Here is a 15,277-nt window from a genome sequence, read left to right as displayed (position 1 = left end):
GTGTTTTTGGAGACAAAGTTTTTTTATATGATGAACTGGGACCCCTCCTCAATTTAGGAGGGGGGGCTCCTATACAAATGAAATACAAATTTCCTCATAACTCGAGAACTAATCAAGCAAATGGAACAAAATTTGGCACGTGGGTGTTTTTGGAGACAAAATTTTTTTCTATGATGAATTGGGACCCCTCCTCACTTTAGGAGGGGGGGCTCCTATACAAATGAAATACAAATTTCCTCGTAACTCGAGAGCTAATCAAGCAAATGAAACCAAATTGGGCATGTGAAAGTTTTCGAGGGCAAGAATATTTTCTATGGTGAATTAGGACCCCTCCCAACTTTAAGAGGGGGGGCTCCTATACAAACGAAATACAAATTTTCTCATAACTCGAGAACTAATCAAGCAAATGGAACCAAATTTGGCACGTGGGTGTTTTTGGAGACAAAAATTTTTTCTATGATGAATTGGGACCCCCACCCACTTTAGGAGGGGATGGGGCTCCTATACAAATGAAATTCAAATTTCCTCATAACTCGAGAACTAATCAAGCAAATAGAACCAAATTTGGCATGTGGAGGTTTCTGGAGGCAAAAATATTTTCTATGGTGAATTAGGACCCCTCCCAACTTTAAGAGGGGGTGCTTCTACACATATGAAATACAAATTTCCTCATAATTCGAGAACTAATCAAGCAAATGGAACCAAATTTGACATGTAAGTGGTTTTGGACGCAAGATTTTTTTCTATGGTGAATTGAGACCCCTCTCTTCTTTAGAAAGCGAGTTATGGCCCATCTCCCCTTTAAGAGGGTGGGCTTCCATACAAATGAAATGCAAATTTCCTCTTATCTCGAGAACTAATCAATCAAATAGAACCAAATTTGGCATGTGGGAGATTTTGGAGTCTTGAATTTATTTTACGATAGTTAGAGACCTCTCACCCCTGTGGTAGGGGGATATGGACTCTCATACAAATAAAACAGAAATTTTTGCGAAACTCGAAAACTAATCGAACTCGAGAAATTCGAGACTCTTCCATAAAACATTAGTCAATACAAGACCACAAAAACTATCTATAGTAACACTAGATCATTCAGGACGAGACGGTCGCGAGTGTTGCCGGTGACCCGCCGTCGGAAGCGCAGCCCACTGGGGGGCTTGCAAAACTCGAGATTGTGACAAAGATCATCCGAGATTCATGATTTATGTACAACACAGGTTAATTTGTGGCAATACGAAGTTTGTCGGGTCAGCTAGTTATGTATAAAAAAACGTTTTAGTTTTGGCTAAATAAACCGAATACCATAATTTTAAACAAAAGTCAAGCGGGAAAATTTTTAAAAGCTTCAAAGCAGTAAAAAGAAACAAGTGAATAAACAAAATTTAACGCGAAAATAAATATTTTTGTATGATTTAATGGCCGTATTGTGTTAAATAATTAAAATTACATTTTAATCACCAATCGTAATTTAAATATTCACTAAAGCGCATTGACATCAGATTTGCTAATAGCATAACGGTCAGAAGAACATTATCGACACAGTTTCTTTCACCTTTGCTGTGCTCTGTGCACCCACAAAATCAGCAATCCATGCTGAACACGTCGCCTCAATTCATCGCAGGTACATCGCGTGCATCGCCGAAGTACATCGCATGATGTTACCAATGTTTCGTACCAAAGTGTGAACCATTTGATCAGAGTATGCGGTCCGCAAAAAACTTTAAACGCTGCGATGAGGCAAGTTTGAGTTGAACGTGAATCAAAGAAAAATGACTTCGATTCAACTTGGGTTCAGCATATGCCAACATTGGTAAAGAGTAAAGAGTAAAGAGTAAAGAGTAAAGAGTAAAGAGTAAAGAGTAAAGAGTAAAGAGTAAAGAGTAAAGAGTAAAGAGTAAAGAGTAAAGAGTAAAGAGTAAAGAGTAAAGAGTAAAGAGTAAAGAGTAAAGAGTAAAGAGTAAAGAGTAAAGAGTAAAGAGTAAAGAGTAAAGAGTAAAGAGTAAAGAGTAAAGAGTAAAGAGTAAAGAGTAAAGAGTAAAGAGTAAAGAGTAAAGAGTAAAGAGTAAAGAGTAAAGAGTAAAGAGTAAAGAGTAAAGAGTAAAGAGTAAAGAGTAAAGAGTAAAGAGTAAAGAGTAAAGAGTAAAGAGTAAAGAGTAAAGAGTAAAGAGTAAAGAGTAAAGAGTAAAGAGTAAAGAGTAAAGAGTAAAGAGTAAAGAGTAAAGAGTAAAGAGTAAAGAGTAAAGAGTAAAGAGTAAAGAGTAAAGAGTAAAGAGTAAAGAGTAAAGAGTAAAGAGTAAAGAGTAAAGAGTAAAGAGTAAAGAGTAAAGAGTAAAGAGTAAAGAGTAAAGAGTAAAGAGTAAAGAGTAAAGAGTAAAGAGTAAAGAGTAAAGAGTAAACAGCAAAGAGCAAAGAGCAGAATGAACATTCTTGGCTTTCTGCAACCAACCTCTCCTAGATGAATTTCAAGAAAGTGAAAGCATTAATTTTGCCGCAGCAACCTTTACCATTGCAAGTATCCAAATAATGCTGCGGCAGTAAGAGAGATCACGGGTAGTCTGTGCTCTCTTGGCAAGTCTTCCGCATTCAGATATTGCTCCGTTTCCCAACCAAAACTATCGATTTAATCAAGCATATATTTGTAGTGAACCCCACATATGCATAAACGGCTACAAAACCTCTTTGGAAAACGGTGTGTGTGTGACAGGCTTTGCTTCAATGCCGCAAGAAAGGAGTTTTTCCTTGTCGAATCGAAATCGTCACCCATTTAAGAAAAACGATACGGTTATCAGGTTTACGGTTTCACTGCGGAGATAACTTGCCGGGGCTGTCGGTGTGCGTGCGTGCGGGCTTGTAGGAAAGCAAAAGTAAAGCCGTCGAGGCAGCCTGTCGACAACTGCGTCCGTGCCTAGATTATGAATATCAATGAGCAATTCGGCTCGGTTCATTTCCGGACCGGTACCAGCTGAAGGACGAATAAAATAAAATCAGCACAGTTTTATGCATGCTCCATTCTAAATTTGCTCCTAAGCCCTCGAGGAAAGGGCGAGGCGAGACATTTTGGGGTCGGTTATTTCGGTCCTTTGAGCCAAGTCAAAGTGCAATCGTTTCCATTAGATAGGTATTAGTGAGAAAGGGTTGAATGCGATAATTAGCTATTGGATATTCTCGGTAGGAAGGTTGCTGGTCATGGGGTGCTTTGAAATATTTTTGGCACATTGTTTAGTAGATAGCTTCTGACAGTAGGGTTAGGTGAATTGTTTATTTTTTTCATTATGTTTACGTAATTATGGAGCATCAATTATTTTCCGAAAGGCAAATAACAGTAATGCATACATAGCAATATTTTAGTGCGAAACTAGCACAAGTAAAGTGCCGCATTTTTATTTTATTTCTAAACAACAGATGATTTATTAGGATGCATTCAGGTTACCTCAGAGGTTTACCATTAGGATCATCATTCACTGCAACAGAGCGTTCTGACTGACCACATACACAGCTTTTGGTCAAGTGCAAACTGAAACACAACTAACAGCATAATCTTGCTTATCATTGTGCATACGAACTAAGTTGAAGACTCACGTGCTGCCCACTTCTTCGGTTTCTTGTCTCTATTTCAGGCGTCATAATCTGCTAGCTTTGCATAATTTGCGGTCAGCGCTAGTCCTGGTATCGATTCTGGTCGGCATCTGCGAGCTGGCCCAGTACTGTTTGATAATGCACCGAATCGGTGCACTTGGAGCATCGAGTCTACCCACGGTGGAAGGACTTTCAGAAAGCGACCAAGATAACGATGGCAGCACTACTGCACCGCTAGCGACGGCTGTGCTTGGATTGTGTTATGCTTCCGTTACATTAGCATCGATGCTGCTGGGAGCAGTTCTTGTGAGAATTATTGAGCTGAAAGATAAATCCGGTAAGTGTCTAGTTGTAGAATCTTATTTCGCATCTTATTTACTGGGTCTTTAACTGGGATCCAAAAATAATGAATAAAAGTAATACTAGTTAGTTAGTGCTTCAGCTATTACGTTAAGTGCGATGCGGTTTTGCTTTTTATTAGCAAAAAAAAGTGGACCAGAGGAACGTTATATTTTGTTTTGTTTTGGAAAAAGGGCATAAAAATGATTAGATTCAATAAATAGAACAAGGTCAAAAGCTTTCTTCAATTTTAAAACTTCCACCTATTTTTATATAGTTTGCTGAGGTTATTGAAAATAATATTTTTTTTCAAGTCCCACAAACTAGTTGTGATCTCTTTATTCATCTTGTATATGAAAACTTCAAATACATAGTGTACACCGTCGAGGGATATTGATTTTTTCTCCGACTGCTACGGACACGGAATAAGAATGCTGAAACAGGCTATAACCTTGAATAATGATAATTTTCCCCATTCCAAATGCACTCTCAGGGTAACAAATTTGCAGAGAAAAGCATATTCGGAACGAGTTCTCCCGTTTGGCAAAAATAAAACCGAATTGACTGTCCCAATTCCACATAAGAACCGAGGGCTGTGTCCTGTCGTAGGAATGCGGAAAAAAACCCGGAAGAGAACAATGGACACGCGTATGCAAACTGGCATCCACAATCGGTACAGTGTGCGATACAGCATTCGGCAAGTAATAACTTATTTACATCTCGGCATAAATTTCGCACTCCGGACGCGGAGTACTGCCGTAAATTATGTGGACGCACAACAGGCAGTCAATTCCTGTCCCGCCGCATGGTTCGGACGTTGGGCGTAGCAAGAAGTCGGCTGCCTGAATTGTGCACAGCCAGCGTCCTCCGAGCGCTATCGGGGAGAAATATGGCTAGGGTTGTTGCACTGCTGCTCGGGCAACTGTTTATGCCTGAGAACGCTTTTGGCCTTTAATGTGCTAGCGCCCAATAAATATACCGCACGCGGGTCTTCCACTTAGCTTTCTCCTCCTAGGAGATGGTATAATTTCTACCAAGGAAGCATCTCTATTCGATTCCAACTACAATCATAATCGTTTTATTTTTCTTATATATTATCCCTGCAGGACTATTATACGTAGCTTTGGCGGCGCAAGGCGCACAGGCTGTAGCGAAGTGGTGTAAATTTAAATACATCAATGATGTCATGGACACGACCAAAGCTGGGCTGCCATCGTCTCTTGCAATGCTGTCGGCTTCGGTGCTTACTGCACTGGCTCTGGTAGATGGGATTACTATGTGCTTGGAGGTAAGTTAATTGATAAAATATAATTATAAATTATTTTCCTGGTGTCTTGGTGGAATTCGCAAATTTATGAGAAAGTTAGAAGAAAATTTGTATTACAGAATTATTTCAAATGTTCTCTTTCTATTAATTGCCTCAAGAAAAATATTTGGTAAAATATCCTTTTGATTTTGTTGTTAAGAAGGTAGGCGAATTTAAAACCATATAAATAAAAGTTATTAAAATCTAAAAACTTTTATTTCCTAATTCAATGTTCAAATGATACGAAGAGCATCTCAAAACATACATTGGAGGCAACTCTAGAACAACCCAAAATTTTTTTGGAAAGCGCGGAAGTGGCTGGTGCGAAGAATGATAAAATAAATACGACAAAAATATATTGAGTTGTACAGTGGCAAAAGGGGACTCCCACTTACGCTTTTTCGGTTGCCGGCCGAATGTTTTACTAACTAAACTACTACCGCACTTTTGTATCAGGTAGTTTAATATCTAGTTTTATTCTTCCAATTGTATCATTTTACACACTCGCCTCGGCGACGATAATTATTTTTATATGATGGCTTTTTGTTCCAGCAGCCGAGAAGATAGACTGTTTTCTACTTAGTCTGTGCGATAAAAACAGGCAGTCTGTTGCCGGACGTCACTACGGCAAGTTTAATGATTTTATCACAACCGGGTGTGTTTCTTTTTCTTTTTGATCTTTTCTTTTTGTATCCGACTCTGTACGCTGTCAAGACGTGAACTTTTTTATATCGAGAACTTTTAAAAAAAGCAAAGCCGCAAAATAATCCACACGTCATTTCCACGTGAAAAATCACGTAAATTTCTCTACAGGGAGTTACGTGACTTTCAGTTGAACATTATTGGAAAATACAATAATATCTATCTGATTTCCACGTAAATGCACGCATACTAATGCAAACTACTTGAATTCGGTGGAGTTGTTGAAGTGAACCGTTTAGGTCGCACTGTCGTTCGGCATCCTTAAGATGTCTCCGGCACACCGTAGCCTACTGACTTTCGTCAGATATACCATGGACTCTCAAAGTAGTGCCTGTAACTCTTAATTCACACGCATCCGCCACTCTCCGCCTTCCGTTTCTACTTTGCTAAATATCATCCGCATCAACATCCGCTTGAACACGACAATGACGCGCATGTCCACCGTGAGCAACAGTCTAAACAGTCTAAACAGAAGTAACGATTTAAAAAGAGTTTTATAGACTGTCAGCTATGTACGATGGCGTATGCTTCTAGATCGTAGAATTTTAAAACTTAAATGCGCCGCAGGATCTCCTTACCAGTGTTGTCCGCGCTCACTAATGATCTCAAATACATGAACTTATCTACCGGTTACCGTTCGTACACACTTAAAAAAAAGCGACGAATTCAGAAAAATTTTACCGAAATATAAACAGCTGAACCACAGACAAACAGACATAACACTCGTTTTCCATTCTTCGTACCGATTAAACCGTCATTTCAAATTTGGGCTTAGTTGGGAATGTCTCCGTTTTGGTCAAAGTGGCGCTTTTTAACGAAAATAGGGGAATTCCCCGTAAAAAATACTTGCTACTTCGATGGATACCCATGTTGCTATTTGATATTTGAGAATGGCGATCATAGATGGTGCTAGTGTTCAGGCTAAATGTGAGGTACGATAATTTTTGTTGATTTTTCTTCCAAGAGTTATGTCTGTTTGTCTGTGGCTGATCGTTCGGTAAATTTTTTTATTGCATCAAACATTATTAAAGCTCCGTAAACGTCGATATGCACTTCCGAAATTTTTACTGAACGTTCAGCTGTTTAGATTCCGGTAAATTTTACCGAACTGTTTAAGTGTGTAGGAGGCGCTCGTTTGTCTCATTTGGACCTCTTTCTTTCAAGTATTAAGGTTTCGACGCATTTATTTTTGGCCCAATTTTCCTCCACTATAAGTCTAGCGTAGATTGTCTCCGTCGTCGCAAAGTTGCTGACTATGATATCAAAGTCATCTGCGAAGTCTAGGAGTTGGCTGAGTGTACCCCATTAGGCATACGCACGATAGGCATACCGACGTTAGGTATAATGGACGATAAGCATAAATACGTTAGGCATAATGGACGGTTGGCGTAATGAATGTTTTTTGTTTGTCCCTTATGTGTATGCCAATGTTTTTATCGCAAATGACGTTATGCCAGGCAGTTGTGAAGGAAATGTTAAATGGGTCGGTTCTCATTGTATTGTGGCGCATCAATGATTGACTCAAGTGCGTATTCGTAGGAAAGCGATTATTATGCCTAACGTCCATTATGCCTATCGTCTATTATATCTATCACTCATTATGCCTATCGTTCCTTATGACTAACGTCCGTTATGCCTAGCGTTCATTATGCCTATCGTCCGCTATGTCTAACTTGTATGCCTAACGGTGCGCACCCGAGTTGGCTACCTGTACTAAAAATCGTGCCTCTCGTTTTGATGGCCGCTCTTCGGATCAATCCCTTAAGTGCGATGTTAAAAGCTATACAGGATAATCCGTCACCTTATCTCAACCTTATTTGCTGCTCAAATGGACTCAAAAGTGTTCATTTTCTGACATAGCATATCTCGATCGACTGTATCGTATGCTGCCTCGAAGTCAATAAAGATGGGATGCGTGGGCACGTTATTCTCCCAACAGACTTGCAGTAATCTAGCCTGATATCTCTTTTTGTAGATAGGGCAATCAACGTCTTCCATCCATACTTCAGGCAGCTTCTCATTCTCTCAAAGCTTACCCAGTGTAGAGTCGCTGACAGTGTGTCTCGGCTATGTTTGTAAAGCTCTGCTTTACAGCTTTGTTAATCTTCAGCAACACGATTTCTCATTTAACTTCCTGGAGATGTCGCCAGGACAGGTTCTCGTCTACAGCCCGGATATCGCTAAGCTGCCTCGCCAGGAGCCTCTGGGTCTGCCTCTTCTACGCTGTCCTTGTGGATTCCAGTCGAGTGCTTCTCAGTAGACCTCGTTCGCTCCTTTCCTCAAGGTGTGTCTGTGGCTATCGGCCGTTGGTGACACCAACGATGTAGTTCCTCATTGGATATCCAGTTATCAGGTCACCAGACACGAATGATATTTCGCAGGCACCGGTTAATGAATGCCTGCAGTTTTTGCATTGTCTCCGCTGAGACGCACCACGTTTCGCAGGCATACAGCAGTACAGATTTAACGTTTGAATTAAAGATTCGGGGTTTCGTACGTAGAGTGATCTGGTTTGAGCGCCAAATGTTTCGCAGACCGGCAAAGGCACCCCGGGCCTTCCTGACCCGTGTGGCTTTACCAGTCTTGGTATCATCATCGGGCGTTGTCTGGCTACCAAGATATTGAAAGGCGTCTCAACTTGTTGTCTCGCTTTCCGGAACCCCTCTTAACCTAGAATGCAGACGCTTACAAGGTTACGCAACTTCCATTCCACGTTCTTCCATCAATAGCCACCCCTGAAATGAGATTAGACGCTCATGGCTGGTAAGACTACTCCTCATGTTGCCATTCAGTATCCGAGTATACGACTTTAGTTCCCATCGGGATTGGTATCCCGATCTCCACTAAGGTTACTCGTATTCCGATTGGTACCACGAGGAGACAGGAATAGGAATTGCTCGATAAGCGGTTGAAGGATGCTGTGGGGTCTGATTTATTCCGCAGGTACGCAAGGCACCTGCTGATCCGCATTATCTAGCTGTTCATCAACAATCGGTAGTACCCCTTTAGCTTTCGTTTAGTATGATCCGATAGATTGTATAATATAGCTGTATAGGGAGCGAACACCCGGTTTTCGAAAGCTCAGCGGAGACTCCGCCCTTTCTGTTATACCGTTCCAACTTACTGCTTTTTACCTCGCACAAGCTTGTCTATCACCCTGAATTACTCTCCTCCTCTCCGGTGGACGGCACCATCTTATTGATCATTCAATGATACATCCGAATGCTGTTTCCAATGTTTGACCACTTTTAATTTTTCAGTAATCTGGTTTCCCTTCTTGTCATTGCACATAAAACCTTTGATACGGTCAGGTTCCTCAGGCCGCTGGTCATTTTCTAGAAGCTTCTCGCATCGTGCTTGTCGAAGCTATCCGCAAAGACGCGCTTCTCGTGCAGGTATTTCTCGCGACGGTGGAGTCTCTTTTTGGCGGTCTTAGCATCTCCGTATCACTCCCTGCTCTGGTTTATCACGATTGCAGCCTGAATGTGAGCAGTGGTTTGAATCATTTCGTCAGTTATTCGCTGGCACTCTTCGTCATGAGTAATTCTTGCTGAAACGGGGCTGACACGATGTCGAACTTTTGCGCTTAATTGGTTGAAAATGGTTCAAAAATAAGAATTACGCTTTTAATACCTCGAAATAGTGTATCCTCGTTCGCCAAGGGGCCTAACAGTTTCAAGAAAACTTGAATTTGGAGCTAACCTTAAGATCTATATCATGTGATATTTCATAAATTTGCCATGAAACAACTAACAAACGGCCCGGTTCCTTATAGCATTTTTTCTCAGCTTTCCAATAGCTGTCTTAAAATGAAAATCGGTGGGGGGCTCATGGTGAAAACGGCGATTTTTTGATAAAATCCAATATGGCGACCAAATCCAAGATGGTCGCCAAAAATTTTTTTACTCCATTTGAAAGCCCTGTTCTTCTGCTTTACAGAACCGGGTCATTTGTTAGTCGTTTCATGGCAAATTTATGAAATATCACATGATATAGATCTCAAGGTTAGCTCCAAATTCAACTTTTCTTGTAACTTTTAGGCCCCTTGGCGGTTTACTATTTCGAGATATCAAAAGTGTAATTCTTATTTTTTAACCATTCTCAACCAATTAAGCGCAAAAGTTCGTATATTTGAAGACCTCGCGTCAGTAGTGGCCCCGTTTCAGAATTACTCTCATACCACTCATTTGAAGTGCCTGCAGCATCCACTACTTCTCGCACTGGAGTATTGATCGTATAGTGCTTCCACTGCTTCCACTGCTCGTTCAGGTTATTTGATATTTACTAAATATTCAGTCGTATCTTCCTTGCAGATTTAGATTTGAATATGTTAGACAGCCGGACGGAAATCTTGCATATTACGGGGTAGTGATTCGAGTCGGCGCAGACCCGAGCACATCCGAAAAGATCATTAATCAGAACGTCGTTCATCTGCTAGCTGGCCTCTCCATTGAGATGTTTCCAAGTATGCTTCCGAATGCATCGTCATATGAAGTAGATACTACAGATGGCCATTTCTCTGACTGGGGAGTAGTTAATTAATCTCAGGCCGTTGTCGGTTGAGTAGACTGGATACTTTTTCTACTAGCATTAGGACGAAAAAACTCCTCACCGATCACCGATGACTGTCTTCATGTCATGGCCTGGATACTCACCTCACGTCTTCTCAAGAAGCTTAGAAAACTGCATCTTCAAGTCATCAGGTTTGTCGTTCGTCGGTGTGTGCATGTTAACTAGACTTGGATACGTCACGCACCTGGTAAGGAAATGACGATCTACCTTGCAGTGAGATCACCGGCCACTGCACTATTATGAGCCGCCCCTAGTCTGAGTATAGACGCTCACGCTTGGCAAGTCTATTTGTGGCGCCAACACTCAAGCAAGTGTGAAACAAGTGTCTTCCCGGTCAGCATACGACCCTGGTTTTCTATGGGGTTACCTGACCTCCACTAATGTCTTTGTATCCCAATCAGCAGGACAGCAAGAGGTGGTAGGGATAAGCATTTCTAATGACAAAGTGGGTTTGCCAACCATTAAAATATTTAATACGTCGCTATTTGCTATCATTTTAAACAGTTCCACTTACATTACTAAAAATATCGCATGTTTACAAACAGTTCATAGCGATCAGAGTTAAAGAAAAACAAAACCGTTGTATCGTGTTAAAATTCACCTTTGGTATTATTCATAAAAATGCATTTTCGACAGCAGAAGCGCTATCGCATATCATTGTGCCCCGTCATAGGTGAGCAGTATAGCGGGTAATTAAATTCACTTTGTATGTTAATGACTGTCACACGTGACATGGACCATCACCCGTCGTCGATTGGGCTCCCGGTGTGCTTAATCACCGCCAGAAATATCAGCCTGCCATCATCGCCAAAAACATGCTCGCAACGTCCTGCATGCAAAATCATTCTTTATGCTTCAGTAGAATCATCTGCGGTTGGTCCGTGTATTTTGCATAACTTGTATCACAACTCTCTGCGCTCGGTGTTGAATAGTTCCGCTATCATTTTGCATATTTTAAAGCCACCGACGCCGACATAAATGCTGCAGAAATTATTTAGTTCTATATAAACTACTCTCGTGCACGTTGCGTTTCGACGCTACTCAGTGTAAAATGATGAAAACCTTTGACCAGCATCCAGTAGGCACCGTCATTGGAAAACCGGTGGTGTCAACAGGGTGGTCACATGCCTTTACTCGAATCAAAATTAATTGCTAGACTTAGCTATAAAATAGCTATAGCTATTGATGCCATCAAAATATGACCTTTGATTGCCTTTCCACTTTATGCTTTATTGGCTGCAGTCGAAAAACCCGGCGCTAGGATCAAAAACTATGTATACTGCATAAAAGATGCACCATTTAATCGCCACGAATCCTGCTGTAAGCGGTCAGGATGGTCGTTTGTTCCGTCACTGACGGCCATGATAAAGTATTCGTCGTGGCTTTGTGGAACCACAAGCCCGACGAAACGAGACAGCTGAATGTACCGTACTGCGAATAAAAAGGAAGGGGAATATGGTAATGACAACGATCATCAGAATTGCTTGCACACAGAAATGCTTTACCCCAGTGGTTACTCAAGTAGCTGGCAGTCAGAAGCAGCGAATGGCGGCGATGCGGTGCGGTGGAAAATAATTTATAATTAGATTGTCGTACATTAAAAGTTTTATCATTACGTCGATAAACTGGGTGGTACTGGGAGGATGGCGGACCAGCCAGAAGACGAGTGACAACACCCGGAAGTCGAGCCCACCGGGAATAGTTTACATTTTATAAGCAATTAGTAGTACGGAAATTTTTCGGAGGATTAAGTGAATTATTTCTGTGAATCGTGCCGTAGGTTGGGAGAAGAAGCGAAAGTCATTTGAAATATTTTGCGGCAAACTGGGCCGGCATGCGGAACTGCACTAGAGCGTGTTTAATAATGACCGCAAAATAACATCGTGTTAAACACTAAACGCGTAAAATAAAATTGAATCAAGTAGAGACACAAAATATATGACAACATAGCATTACCGCATGATTTAGTCCAAAGGCATTGTGGTCTAGTTCAACAAATAATTATTGTTTGTCACAATTGTCAACTCGAAAAGCTCATTGAGTTAGTCTGAGATCAAATGCAAAGAATAGAAAAGCGTGATGAAATCGAAATGCAGATCGTGTTGAAATCGAGTGTGAATTTGACAAACAGTGCTGTGTAAAAACTACTGCATATAAATTGTATTTTACACTACCGTAAAATGCTCAAAATGGTTTCCAGTGAAAAAAATGCTTCCTCCCAAATCACTTTCGACTTAGAATTTCATCGTAAAACGAATGAAACTACTCTTTGATTGATGATAATGTTGATGGTAAAGTTTCGATTATCGTTATAAATTGTATAGTGCAGAGTTACTCCAGACTTACTGAAAAAGGCGAAACGTAAAGGCATCATCGTTTCGCAATTTCTTGCAGAAGGTTGTACCACCTGAATTATTTATGAGTGTAACAAGTTCGAAATCAGTAAATCGAACTCGGTTGCAACTTTATTTACTTTAATCAATTAATCTTGTCGTCGATGTTTTTCTTTTAACCCATCTCCATCGTAGGATAGCCCGTTCGGTATTTGCTCCGGTTATTTCATGTTTCCTTATTTTCTTTCGTAACGATTATCATTTTGCCCACAGAACTCTTCCCCTCTGCGCTACCTACCGGCGACAGCAACGTCGAAGAAGACGACGACGACGGATCTAAAGTCATCCTCGACGCCCTTCCTGTCGCGTGTCACCTTCTGGTGGATTACACCGCTGCTGTGGCGTGGCTTCGCAAAACCGCTGGAACTGGAAAATCTTGGAATGCTGCCAGAAAAGGACACTAGTCGGTATCACTATGACCAGTTCCTTTTCATTTATCAACGCTTAAAGGTGAGTGGTGTTAAGATTGAGCGGAAATGGGCTTTCCTTAATGTGATAATGATACTGCATTTCATACGCGCTTGTACAGTTCATCTACTCAATTACCGATCTAACCTGTTTCAAAGTGCTTTTGATTGCTGTTTTAAGTTTTTCTGGAACAAATAATTTACAGACATTATTGTTATTTGGGTTTTAGGGATTCTCTCGCTGGTATTATACAGGGTGAAAATTATTTTTTAAATAGGTTTTTTGAAATGTGCTTACGTTCAAAACGTGTTTAACATCATAAAAAAATTATTTTTTTCACCCGGATAATCGAGTCCGACTTGTATTATTATTTGAGAGGAATGTTAAACTAAATTAATATCTTTCCTTCTGTTCGTTTCACTAGCTGGTTGAAATGTAAATCGATTAACCATTGATTTATTACTTAACTGTTGCTTTAAGGAGAAATGAGTCGTCATTGATTTTTTGAATTTCAAAAGCAGTTTTTTTGCTTGAAACAAAAATTCTGTTCATGGAAATATATTCTCTGGCTTTTGAATTGGCTCGGCTGCTGCAACTATTGCGGCATAACGCTGGTAAACGCTGCCTACAAGAAATTCTTCCAGATCCTGTTACGCCTGCTGTCACCGATAGCACAAGGTTTCGTAGGGAAATATTTGGTGGACTTCATGTGACCTCACGCCACTACGGAATTTTCACCATCCGAGAGATTTTGAAAAAATGTCGCGAGTACACGTGTACGTGCGAGTACGTACCCACGCATCACATTTTTATTAATTTTAAAGCAGCATTCGATACAATCGATCGAGATTAGCTATAGCAGTTAATGCACGAACACGATTGGCGGATAGATTGACGGGTCTGATCAGAGTTACATTGAATTCAGTGAAGTGTTTTATGAACATCTCAGGGACACTCTTGACACTTCTTTCAAGACGCGGTGGGGCCTGAGACAAGGTGACGGTTTATCGTACAAGCTGTTCAAGATCGTTCTTGAGAGTGTGATTCACCAACGGTAGCCAACTCCTAGGTTTTGTAGATGACTTTGATATCATAGCCAGAAACTATGCGAGGGTGGAGGCAATCAACGCCAGACTGATAGCGGAGTCTACCGTGTAGCCTCCCACGCACGGTAGCCGTTGACGGCGACGAACTAGAACTGGTAGATCAATTCTTGCATTTGGGATCGCTAGTCACCACTGACCAGCGGTGCATTCAAGCGCGAAATCAGGCCTAGTTTGTCCTTCGCGAAATGGTACGATAACGAGGCATACGCTGATGTACGAAGCTGAAAATGCAAAAGCCTTTTCAGACCTAGGTACCTAGTTCTTTGTGGACTTAAAATTGTGACGCTGTTCACGGAGAACATACGGGCCCTTGCCGTGTTCGAGCGGTGCTGCGGGTGATATTTGACGGAGTAAAAATTGAATGCGGAGAGTAACGGAGGCTACAGATACTGCTTGGAGACATTCCCATCGTACATCTGACAAAAGTCGATAGGCTGTAGTGGGCCGGATGCCTGACGACGCACAGTGGTTTGATTGCTCTGGAATCGTGAACTTTTTTAATAACTCTTTTCATAGTGTTTTTTTTTCAATATGGCGTCTTCGGAAAAATTGCTGTATATCAATAGACGCAACGACTGGTGCTTAGTATTAGTTCGGAACTCAAACACAAGTGGCGCTGCAAAATTTAACTTTCTAATTTGATGATATAGAGCTATAGTATGTTCTAGAAAGTTTTAGATAATCTTATTGTAAAGCTTTTTGCTGAAAACATTATTCCTCTAAGTATCACAGTTTTTGAGATATTAGGCGTCTTTCATGACGGACCCCCAAAAATCGGGGTTTTTACTGTAGCTTCAAAACTATGTGATTTAGAGAAAAATAATGTTCTGCAAAAATTTGCCTCTATCAAAATTACACACTTTTGCAGAAGAACG

At 40.9% G+C, this 15,277-nt stretch overlaps 2 protein-coding genes across 2 annotated transcripts in view; one reads left to right on the top strand and one right to left on the bottom strand.

Moving 5' to 3' along the window:
* LOC128743360 (homeotic protein female sterile) overlaps positions 1-15,277 on the bottom strand; it is a 420,579-nt gene that overhangs the window by 97,717 nt on the left and 307,585 nt on the right. The gene's annotated exons all lie outside the window — the stretch shown is intronic.
* LOC128740451 (ATP-binding cassette sub-family C member Sur) overlaps positions 1-15,277 on the top strand; it is a 119,061-nt gene that overhangs the window by 9,439 nt on the left and 94,345 nt on the right. The window contains exons 2-4 of the mRNA XM_053835991.1: positions 3,618-3,913; positions 5,022-5,203; positions 13,102-13,338. Of these exons, the coding sequence (XP_053691966.1) occupies positions 3,618-3,913; positions 5,022-5,203; positions 13,102-13,338 (715 nt within the window). The remainder of the gene's footprint in view (positions 1-3,617; positions 3,914-5,021; positions 5,204-13,101; positions 13,339-15,277) is intronic.

The sequence above is a fragment of the Sabethes cyaneus genome, chromosome 3 (assembly GCF_943734655.1).
Source record: "Sabethes cyaneus chromosome 3, idSabCyanKW18_F2, whole genome shotgun sequence".
Classification (NCBI taxonomy): Eukaryota; Metazoa; Arthropoda; class Insecta; order Diptera; family Culicidae; genus Sabethes; species Sabethes cyaneus.
The sequence above is the reverse complement of the archived record's forward strand: the minus strand, read 5'-3'. Positions and strand labels throughout refer to the sequence as shown.